The sequence below is a fragment of the Narcine bancroftii genome, chromosome 12 (assembly GCF_036971445.1).
Source record: "Narcine bancroftii isolate sNarBan1 chromosome 12, sNarBan1.hap1, whole genome shotgun sequence".
NCBI classification, from domain to species: domain Eukaryota; kingdom Metazoa; phylum Chordata; class Chondrichthyes; order Torpediniformes; family Narcinidae; genus Narcine; species Narcine bancroftii.
In genome coordinates this window covers 81,721,787-81,734,093 of record NC_091480.1, presented here as the reverse complement: position 1 = coordinate 81,734,093, position 12,307 = coordinate 81,721,787, and the positions used below count along the sequence as shown (strand labels likewise).

The 12,307-nt window shown below is 37.9% G+C and overlaps 1 protein-coding gene across 10 annotated transcripts in view; it reads left to right on the top strand.

The window, feature by feature from the left end:
- LOC138747703 (zinc finger protein Aiolos-like) overlaps nucleotides 1-12,307 on the top strand; it is a 139,308-nt gene that overhangs the window by 73,870 nt on the left and 53,131 nt on the right. For 9 of the 10 annotated variants that reach the window (XM_069907189.1, XM_069907194.1, XM_069907191.1 and 6 more), the window contains one exon: nucleotides 6,691-6,951. In XM_069907189.1, the coding sequence (XP_069763290.1) occupies nucleotides 6,691-6,951 (261 nt within the window). The remainder of the gene's footprint in view (nucleotides 1-6,690; nucleotides 6,952-12,307) is intronic. The other variant, XM_069907197.1, reaches the window with a different exon arrangement.

The following is a 12,307-nucleotide window of genomic DNA, read 5'->3' as shown; positions in this document are numbered from 1 at the left end:
CATTTAATCCACAGAAGTGATGCTGAGCTTGCCACTCCCATTCTAACTTCTCATTCTGGCCTCCAGAACTGCTTCATGTTCAGCTAGAGGAACAACACTTCTCATTGCAGCCTTGGGAATCAGTACCAAGCTCAATGTTTGCTGTTTGCCAGTACTGGTTAGTTCTGCTATTTAACTTGTTCTTCTCTCTCCACAGATGCTGCCTGATCTGTATTTTATTTATGTCCAGGTTTGCAGCAACTATTGTGTTCTGCACCTCACTGTTCCAACATCTTTTATTCTTCTCTTGTGTTCTCTTTCATTTTCCTCTATCTTCGGAGAGATCAGCATTGACTAATGATCATTTGTTATCTCTCTTCAAACCAACAGTATTTGCATCAGATGAACAATCTTTTTCTCTGCTCTATCATGAACATTGGCATTATTCCATCCACTCATCCTCTTGCTGCATCTTAAAGCACAAGTACTTTCTAATTTTTTGGCCTGAAACGTTAATTCTGATTCTCTCTCCTCAGAAGCTGCTTGATCAGCTGAGCATCTATAGCATTTCTGTTATATTCCAGTGCCAATGCCTGCAGATTTTGCTTGTTTAAGGATCATTTTAAAAATTATAATTCTTATTTTTGAATCCCTCCATAGTCTCATCATTTCCTATTCAATCATCCACAGTTGGATATCCTGCCAATATTATTCCAAATCTGATCTTTTCAGCAGTGCTGAGTTTAATTAATTTATCATTGGACACCTTCTGCTATTAGGGAATTACCATATATACTTGTATAATCATCGATACCATATCGTCAACCTCCGATTTTTTTTGAGCCAAAAATTTGGTGCCTTTGTATGATCTATGTAAAAGTCAACCCCTCCCATTTTTGGCCTTGACCAAGCTCCCGACACCCTGACAGCAGATCCTTGCCTGGCTGCCCGGCCTTCCAAATTTCTAACGCCCGACCCTGTACTTACTACCCAGTCCCAATCATCTGAGCTCCCGGCACCTTGAACGACGCAGGTACTTCATGAGGTCAAAAGTTTGACCCATGTAAAATTCGATTCTCATTTTATGGCCTGATAAAGTGATCCAAAAAAATTAAATGATTACAAACCAATTCATCTCTGCTCTCAACTCACTTTTTAACTCTACCACTTAATTGATGTTTTAGTCAATTGCTTAAAAATCTCCTTATCTTGGTATGTGTCAGAGTTTGTTTGATCTTCATATTAAGTGTCAGGATATTCTACTGCATTCAAGGTGCTATGCAAATGGAAGCTGTCAACTTTGTGGATTATTTTCACCAGTAATATAAAAACAGGGAAATTAGCAGATGTGTTGGAATGTCCATGGGAAATCAATGAGCAATCTATCATAAAACAGAAAATGTTGGAAGTACAGTATTCAGCATGTCAGGCAGCCTCTGTGGAAAGAGAAACAGTTAATGTTGCAGATCCAAGACCCTTTGTCAGTCAATCCTCGAATCTGACCTCATGTCCAAACTTGAATCATTAACTGTTTCTTCCTCCATGAGCATTTTGAACATTTTTGTTTTTATGTCAGATTTTTAGCATCTGCAGGTTTTTGAATTTATGACACTATCATGTTTGTTTCCTTTACAAAAGCTTTATAAAGCCTTACTTTTCTGTTATACTGTATATTAATGTCAAACGTTGTTTCTGCCCTTTTTCTAACTCTTCTCTCCTTTGCTCACTTCATTGATGTACTCAAGTTTAGGTTCCACAAATGATTGTACATCCACCACCATGCTGACCCCTTATTCACATAAAGCCATTACAACGGGTGTCAGTTAACATTTTGACCACAGTGGTACAAGGGATAGGAAGGGTGGAAATTGTGTGCAAGTGCTTATTAGTCAACATGTTCATTTCACAATTCCAAAGCAGGTAGTGGACCACAATAAACTGAATGGGAGAATTGATGCATTTTGGGTCGACCTGGTCTGTGGTTACTGAAAAGAGACCAAGTACTTTAATGTTTTGTTGAAAACAAATCAAACATAGAACCTCTCTTATGGCAGTAGGTTGATTACTTATTGGGTAAATTCTCTTGTCAAAATATGAATTCTGCTGTCATGTCCTAAATTTATTGGACTCTGAGCCCAGTGTGAACAAGAGAACAGGCAATTGGATGGCTACTGTCAGGGTTAATGGAACTGCCAGATTCTCTGTAAAGTAACCCGTAACTTTCAGTCGGTCTGTCTTTATTGTAGAACTCTTTACAGTTGTACAGCTGAAATCATGAATCATGCACTGCGGTGGAGTTGCACAGTACTCACTACCTCTCTGACTTTGTGCTACATCATTGTGTTTCCATTTTATAGTTATTTTCTGTTTATTAAAGTAACTAATTAGTATAGGTTATTGTCAAGCATTAACTCACTGTGTTTGTACTTGTGGTTTGTGATATGGAACTCTTTCATCTTTGGAACCCACAAGACACTCTCATTATTGGGAGGCAAAATAAATATCACTCTGAAGTCCCTTTAACCTTGGACAAGAACAGCCCAGACTTAGCCAGAGTGACAGCTGTATAAACTGCTATTTTCTCTGCGCACAAATAGAGGATTCACACTGTTTGGTTCAGCGAACAACCGTGTGTCATTTATTCTCCATTTCCAACCTTATAAAAAGCTCCCAGCCTGCCCTTCTCTACCACGCCGCCATGCTGTCCAATTCATTCCATTCCTAAGGTGGCTGCGACGTTGCCCTTGCTCACATTGTCATCCCACATATGGGATGACAGCCTCTGTTGTGTCACCAATGATGGACATGCGACCACAACAGCTCCCCCCATCCCCCTCAGCCTCCGAGTAATGTGAGATGGCAACTGTCTGGCTATGTCCTTCCACAGAACGGGTTGATTGTCCGGCCTGATCTGGTCTGGTACTGAAGCGTTGGTGAGATGGGCTGGGGTCTTGCGCCTTCATTGGTTTAGTGTGTGTTGAAGTCAGCTAGTTCTCCATGTACACTAAAGTTTTGGGCTGGCGATAAATGAATTGGTAAGGGCCATCGTAAACTTGCTGAAGTGGACAGTGAATGGCATCGTATTGAACCAAAACGTGTGTGCAGTAAGTGGCTGGCATGTAGACTGCGGTAGTTGTTTACCACATTGGTGTTGGGCTGAGTAATTGCAAGGATTGCCATAGTCAGTTGACATAATAGGCAGGATGAAGTGGTCTAATTGTAGGAGCATGGTTGACAAATTCCCCAGGAAGTGTCAGAGTGTGGCAGAGATATTTCTGCTGCTAAACAACCTAGGTCTGAGTAAGACCATTGGCTCCACCAGGTCACCACCAGGTGTCAATGCTGTTTTCAGCTGATGGCGTAAATGCTCAATGAGACCATTTGCCTGTGGATGGTAAGTCATCGTCTGAATCTGGTTGGTGCCCAGAAGGTTGGTGATCACATTGAATGGCAGAGAAGGCTGGACAGGCTGATTGGCTTCCTGGTGGATGTTTCACACACTGTTGTCTCACCTGAGTCACCAGTGTACAAGTCTTCTAGTTTGAGACCTATGGTGGTACTGAATAAGCTCGGGATAAATGCATTGTGCGTGAGCCATTGCATTGAAATGATAATTGTTGTTGCATACAAAGCCTCCCCCTCCAGTCTGGATAGGGCATCGGCCATAGGATTCGATTCCCCTTGGATGTGCCTGTTGTAACTGGTGAATTTGAAATCCAAGTGGCATATTTCCCGTGGTGAATAGTGCTGTGTGCTTGTTCAAGAGGTATATGTAAAAGGCTGGTGGTCTGCATAAATAGTGAAGGAATGCCTTTCCAATAAATTGCAGAAATGCTTGACAGTGAAGTAGATGGCCAGGTGTTCTTGTCTGAATGTACTGTACCCCATCTGAGTGGGTGACAGCATGGCTCAAAAAAATGTTGGAGGCTCCAATCTGCTCCAAAAAGGCTCCCATGGCATTGACAGAGGCATCCATGGTGAGTGAGAGGAAAGCATAGATGAAATTGAGGCCGGAGAGGACATGGTCCATAAAACGCTGGAATGATGGAGCTCCGTTTCGCAAACCAAATGGCATCTGTAGAAATTCAAATGTACCGAAAGAAGTAATCACCACTGTTTTGGGAACATCTGCAGGCTCAACTGTGATTGGGTAATAGGCATGTACAAAGAAGATTTTTGCAAACACCCGCTTGTCATGTAGGTTTGCCAAGAAATCCTGAAAACTTGGGATGCTGTATTGGTCAGGGATGGTGGTGTTCTACAGAGCGTAGTACTTTCCTCACAGCCGCCAATCCCCTGGGGATCTTTTCAGGACCATGGGTAGTGGTGATGCCCAGCAGCTCTCAGATCAGTGGACTATTCCCAGCTCCGGCACATGGTGGAACTCTGCCTTTGCAATTTTAAGGTGATCGGAGGGTAGCCTATGTGGATGCGCCAAAACAGGAGGACCCCGGATCTGGATGTGGTGGTTTACTGCATGTTTGATGTTGTTGTGCCAGTATGAAGCCATTAACAGGCAAGTGAACAGCTTGAGGAACACCCGGAATGGGCAGTGACAGGCTGGAGACTAGTTAGGTGAGTGACGGTCATTGTGCAGCGACAAATACAGCTCACCTTTGTGTTTCTATGGCAGATGTTCAGATCCACCAGCAGGATAAAGTAAGAAAGAAAATCTGCTCTGACAATGGGTTTGGAAACATTTGCCAAGGGGAAATTGAGCACGAGCGACCCCTGGCCGAATGTCTGGCTGCTCGAATTGTTTGCAGCAGCGAGGACACATGCCCGATTAGGGTGACTGCACTCTTGTGGAGTGGGAGAAATGATTGATATCTCCATGCCCGAATCGATGAGGAAATTGTTTACCAGAGAAACAATTTTTCAGGAAAAGGTGGTGACTGATTTGCCCATGAGCAGCAGTTGCCTTTCTGCTGGGCCTTGTCATTTCCTGAGTGCTGTTTGTGGAAGGTTCAAGGAGGTTGGCATGACCAAGCCGCAGCATGAAATTTCCAGTGTTTCCAATGTTGGGCACCACTTCCACCTTGTCCCCAACCCACATGATTGGAGTTGGACTGGAACGGGGATAATTCATCTGTGATGATAAAACCTTGATTTGCGCAGTGAGTGCTGCAACTTGTTGCTTCAGCTCAGTTTTGTTGGTTTAATGGTTAGTACAGATTCTATCACCCATGTGTATATGTACAGATGGTAGTGCAGGATGACTGTGATTGGCTGAGAGTGGAGCCACACGTACTGGCAGGTCTTCAAGGATTGCTCCTAGCCAGACCAGGTCATTCTGGACTGGTTGACCTACTTGTGATACGCTCCAGTCTTCTAGTTCATAAAAGCCTTGGTTTGGATCTACAAGACTTTGGTTCTTTCGATGCGCTCTACATGCCATGACTACTCTTAGCTGCACTTTGGAGATCATCTCCAACGAAATGTTGACCAATTTTGGAGGTTCATCAAAGCTGGCTGATGAACTCTATATTGCCTCTCAACTGCTAGCAGATCTGCAATATGAGATTGATTGGAAAGTTGGGTTTTCTCCATTATGGCTGCCTTAAGCATGTCGTATTGCATGGTGTTGTTTCATCCAGACGAAGTAGCATGTCTTCTACCTCGCAAGTGATCCGGTCCGGTCGGCGAGCTGCGAACAAGTTGAAGTTTGTTCTCTGACTAATGACATTCAATGACTGGAAACGTGCCTCTAGGATCAAAAACCACACTCGTGCATTAGTTGCATAAAGGGTTGGGACTGTGAGCTTGACCTCCTGGACTATCTCTGTGATGTTTTTAGCATTTCCATCTTCTCCAGGATGTACTGTGAAAAGCCACAGGGTCACCAGTTGTAGGAACTGTTGAACTCTCGTCATACTAATATAGAGGGATCAGACTATTTGGATTAGCAAACAACCCGAAATCATTTATTCTCCATTTCCATCCTGATCAAAAGCTCACAGCCTGCCCTTTTCTCGCACACCGCTGCACTGTCCAATTTGTTCCTTCCCCACAGGTGACTACGACGCTATCCTTGCTGCCATTGTTGGCCCATGCAAGCACATTTGCACATTCAAGCGTCGCCTCTGTGGCATCACCAGCGGTGTCCGGCCCTACGCAAAGCCTGCACAGCCTCCGATTTCCTCACCATATTCTCAATTCATATTATTAGCTTGGTGCCAGAATTTCTGGATGCTGGCTGAACAGAATTAAGCACTGATCGATCTAAACATCTTCTATCTCGTGGGTTCATCCAATAAAAGTAGCTTTCACTCCTGGTAAATTGGGCTAGACTTGGTAGATACTTGTTGGTTGACACGATCTCGTTGGATGCAGGCCGTCTCTCTTTGATTCTGCACAGAATTTCAACCCAGAAGTGAAGCAATATCATTGCAATATACAGTCTCTTTTTAAACGGTTTGTTTAAATGAAGCGGAAAAAAAACACCAAGAAAACCATTTCACTTGCAAATTCCTGGCCTCTCCCACTGAATGCTCATATTGGGAAATTTGTTCAGTTTCATACTGCACCCTTTATTGGAATATTGGAATTTTATTTGAGTAATTTCTGCACATTTAGCGCAAGACGGAAGTGTACCTTTTGTGTCAGCTTTATTACTAATTGGTGAAACAGTTAAAGCTATTACAAATTCATTTTGGATTCATATTTTAGTGACAAAGAACTTTGCAAGTTATTTTCTTCCTTGTTGTACAGCAGGTGAAGTGAAGCCTGTTTATGGTGAAGGTGAAGAAGCCCTTGATCTTAGAGAAGAAGGCTGTCGCAATGGGGAGTATGGAGGAACCAACAGCACCAGGTGTTTGGTGGGGACTGAAGGCTATGACGGTGAACACTTCAACAGCCATTTATCTACAGCCGATGGTATTAGAGCATCTAATGGAAAACTGACATGTGATATCTGTGGACTGTCATGTGTTGGGCCAAATGTCCTCATGGTACACAAGCGAAGCCACACTGGTAATTGGTGTTACTAAATTTAAAGTAAAAGACAATAATGCAATCATCATTGTTTAGTGGAACCAATTTAAATGCATAACATTTAAACAAATATCACACTTCAGTGTTATTTTATTAATTTTACTGCTGAATACAGAATACCTTTTTACCCATGTCATTTCTTCATGGGAGCTCCATGTTCTGGAGTGAGATGAGAGTTTGAATCTTGTGCTTCCCCACAGGTTCTCCCAAAGGCATATTTTGGTGAGCTGTGTGCTGTCTAGCCATCCTTTGACAATGGCTAATGTAAAATCCATTCACTTCCTCTAGATGACTTCATAGAACATTATGTTGTGCCAACCTATACATACCAAAAGAAACTCAACTCTCCCTACCTCGTAACCCTCTACATTTCTTTCATTCACGTGTCTTTCAAGAGTCTCTTAAATGTCCCTATTGTTCCAACCTCCACCAGCACCCTAGCAATGCATTCCAGGCGTCCACGACCCTCTATAAAAAAACTCCACTAGTCACTGACCTCCAAACAGAATACTTCACATCTATTACTACTTTCTGCTTTCTATAGGCAAGCCAATTCTGAATCCACACATGGATCCCATGACTCATGATTTTCTCATGGGGTCCTTGTCAAATGCCTTACTAAAATCCATATACCCTGCATCTACCACCCTACCTTCATTAACTTCTTTAGTTACCTTCTAAAAAACTCATTATCCCTGAGAAGTTTGTACTTCTCCAAATGCTCATAAATTCTGTCCCTATGAATCCTCTCCAATAGTTTGCCCACCATTGATGTAAGACTCACTGGTCTTTTTTAAACAAAGGGACCACATTTGCCATTCTCCAGTCCTCCGGTACCTCCGCTGTGGCAAGGAGGATGTAAAGGTCATTACCAGAGCTCCAGCAATTTCTTCCCTTCCTTCTTATAGCAATCTGGGTACATCTCGTTTGGTTATGGGAGTTATCAGTTATAAAGTTTAAAGAAGATCTAGAACTTGCTGTTTCTTAATCTCAACATGGTCCAGCACAGGATAACTTTTGCACAAAGAAACAAACCTGTGTCCTTGTTGTAAATAGCTACTGAGAAGATTGCTTTTGGGTAACCCCCCCAACCTCCCACATCCACTCCACTAACTCCCTCCCTCCTTCACCTTCCAACTACAAAGAAAGAAGAAATGAGATCATCACTTAAAAACAACAATAATCAACTTTTTAGCTGTGGAAACCGAGACACCCACCGGAGCGGGTTGAGAGATTAAATCTTCAAACCAGGAATTTTTAAATATGGGCTCCATACTTATACAAAAAATGATATTTATCTTTTCTAAAGGAATACAAGATTTCATTTCAGTATGCCATCTGCATTCCTAAAACTAGGTCAGATGTCCAAGTAATAGCCAAACATTTTTTAGAAACGGCCAAAACTAAACATAGATAGTCTTAGTCCTAAAGCAATCGGTTTAAAGTCCCCTAGTAAAAACAACATTGGATCAAATGATAGACTCACTTTTAAAACAATTTAACTTGTATCCAAAACTTCTTAACTTTAGAACAAGTCCAAGTCAAATGAAAGAAAGTACCTATCTCTTGTTCACATCTAAAACACAAATCAGAGGAAATTAAATCAAATTTCTTTAATTTTTGAGGGGTTAAATACAATTGATGTAGAAAATTATATTGTACTAATCTATATCTTACATTTATAACCTTAGTCAAATTTCTCCAAATATTTTCATCTATCTTCCTGTTTGGATCGAGTTCCCATTTCATTCTTGATTTATGAACATTCAACTTAGGCATTTTATTTTATAATAACTTATATATCTCAGAAATAAACTTATTTGTTTCTTCCTTAGTAAGCAATAGTTCTAAAGCATATTGTCTAGGTAATTTTAAACTATGACCTAATTTTCCCAATAAAAATGTTTTAACTTGATAGTAACAAAAAAAAGTATTACTAGGAATTTGAAATTTCTCCTTCATTCAATTAAAAGATACAAATTTCCCTGCTTCAAAACAATCTTCAACTTTTTAAATCCCTAATTGATTCCATATCTTTAAAAATGATTATTTACAGTAAAAGGAAAAAAGTTTATTTAGATTTAGGAGCATTTTCGCTGAAATCTTTTTTTTCCATCTATCTCATAATCAATTTTATTCCATATTTCAATTAAATGTTTCAAAATTGGTGGATCATTACCAATTAACAATTTTGAATTCCATTTATAAATAAATTCTGATATAGACTTCTCATCAATTTTATCTAACTCTATATTCACCCAAATCTTGCATTAATAAATTTCAATTGTGCAGCTTTATAGTAATTCTGAAAATGTGAAATTGTAGGCCATCTAATTCAAATTTCCAAGTTAATTTTTCCAAAGATACCCTATTCATTTCCCCTTCCCATAAAAATTCCTTACAATTGAATTGAGATCTTTAAAACATTTTTGAGGTACTAAACAACAAATAGATTGAAAAAGATATTGAATCCTTGGGAAAATATTCATTTTAATACAATTCACTCTGCCTATTAATCTCCTTCTACTAATGGCATAACTTCACTTTTATCGCAATTAATGTTATAACCAGATATTTCCCCATAATCTGGTAACTTTATATAAAGAAATTAAAGAATTTAAAAGATCTGTTATATAAATCAATACATCATCTGCAAACAAATAAATTTTATACTCCTCCTTATTCACTTTAATTCCTTTAATACTAACATCTTGCCTTATTGATTGTGCCAATGGTTCAACTGCTAAAACAAATAATGCAGGAGATAAGGGACAACCTTGTCTAGCTGATCTAGTTAATGAAAAAGAAGAAAGTTGTCCGTTGGTAACTACTCTAGCCAAAGGATTTCTATATAAAGCTTTAATCCAATTCATAAATATTGGCCCAAATTGAAATTTTTGCAAAACCTTAAATTAATAATTCCATTCTAACCTGTCGAAAGCCTTTTTAGCATGTAACGATAAAACTAATGCTAAATCTGATTGTCTCTGAGAACTATGAACTAGACTAATTAATTTAGCTATATTATCAGCAAATATATTTTTTAATAAATAGAGATTGATCTAAATGAACCAACTCAGGTAAATATTCATTCACTCTATTAGCCTAAACTTTAGCAACAATCTTACGATCAACATTTAATAATGATATAGGCCTGTAAGACTCCAGTTTTAATAAATCTTTATCTTTCTTAGGTATTACTGTTATAACAGCATTTCAAAAAGATTGTAGTAATGAACAAGTTACAGATGCTTGTTTTAATACTTCCATTAATAAAGACATCAATAAGTCTTTAAATTTTTTATAAAATTCAGATGTAAACCCAGCTTCATCAGGAGATTTACCATTTTGCATAGAATTTAAAGCCTTGATAGCTTCTTTCAATGTAAATTGAGAATCTAAATCCTTTCAAGCTTGGCAATTCAAAGATGGAAGTTGAAGCTTCTGTAAAAAATCATTAATTTCTTCTTCGTTGTTCAATAATTGAGATGAATATAACTTAGTATAATACTCTCTAAAAGAGTCATTTATATCCAGTAGTTTATAAGTAATTTTTGAATTCTTCTTGAGACCATTAATAATCCTTGATGCCTGCTTCATTTTTAATTGCCAAGCTAATACCTTACGTGCTCATTCTCCTAATTCATAATAGTTTTGTTTGGTTCTATCAATTAATTTCTCAGTCCTACAAATCTGAATTGAATTATAATGCATTTTTTTAAATTTATCAATTCCAACTCTTTTTTTTCAGATGTTTTTTGTAATTTTTTTCCAAAGTTGTTATTTCCTTCTCTAATTTATCTACTTCCTTAAGATAATTTTTCTTAATTTTAGTCAAATAATTTATTATTTAGCCTCTTAAATAAGCCTCTTAAATGCATCCCATAAAACAAATTTATTATCAGCTGAATTAATATTTGTATCTAAATACACCTGTATTTGACTTCTTATAAAGTCACAAAATTCTACATTTTTTAATAATGACAAATTAAATCTCCATCTATAAATTGATTCAATTATATCAGAATTCAAACATGACATCAATAATGGTCTGATACAATTCTAGGTTTATATTGTACATATTCAATCCTTCCTTGTAGATGAGCTGAAATTTAAAAAAAAATCTATTCTAGAATAAGAAACAAACCGATAAGAATAAAATGAATAATCTCTCTCTTTAGGATTCAATTTCATCCAGTTATCTACCAAATTTAAATCTTCCATTAATGTCAATATTCTTTTAGCCATTTTTGTTTTCATTAAAGATTTTGTAGATTTATCTAAAATTGGATCCAACAGCAATTAAAATCTCCACCAATTATTATATTTCCATTTACTTGTAGCAAATTAAGAAAAACATCTTGAATAAATTTTTTATTATCTAAATTAGGAGCAGACACATTCATAAAAATCCAAGATTCTGAATAAATTTGATAATTTACTAACAAATCTACCAACAGGATCAATAACTGTTGATTGTAATTTAAATGGCAAGATTTTATTAATTAAAATAGCCATTCCTCATGGTTTAGAATTTAAAAAACGAAGCTACAACTTGGCCAATCCATTCTCTCTTTAACTTTTGATGATCTTTCTCAGTTAGATCAGTTTCCTGCAAAAAAGCAAGATCTACTTTCAACTTCTTAATATGAGCTAAAACTCTCTTCCTTTTAATTGGGTTATTGAGCCCATTCATATTAAACATTACATAATTCAAACCATGCATTACCATTTAGAAAATACTCATCTCTCCTCTCCATTCTGGGTCATCTCAGCTCCACAGCCAATTTTCAAAACATAACATCTCCAAAGATAGAAAGCAAGAAACTCCAAATAATAATAAAATAATAAAAGAAAAAAAGAAGAAAAAAACCCCCAAAAGCGCTGATTAGGTCAGCATTAACTCCCTTAACTTTAGGTCCGCATTGACATCAAGGCACAATTCTACAACCAGTACTACTAAATGTGCAAGAAATGGCAACTTTCCCTTCTTGGATTAGTTAATGTGCAATTGGAATTATTGCATGTCTTTGTTTACTTAGTCACAACACTTTAGGAAGTTAGTCAGGGAAGGCCAAATGTTTAGAATGTATAATTTTCCAGGATTTATTTTTATTTTAATCTGTTGTTCATCACCACCCCCATTCTACATTTCTTCACTCCAGATCACCTGCTACAACATGAATGAAAGATCCTTAAATTTCCCCTTGCGACTGAGTATAATTAGTGGCCACAGTTGTTGTGAATTTAACTGATAACCTCAAATAATCAGAATTCTGCCATCTGGCTGTGATATGAGATTTTTTAAAAAGTAATGAACAAGACTGCTAAGAAA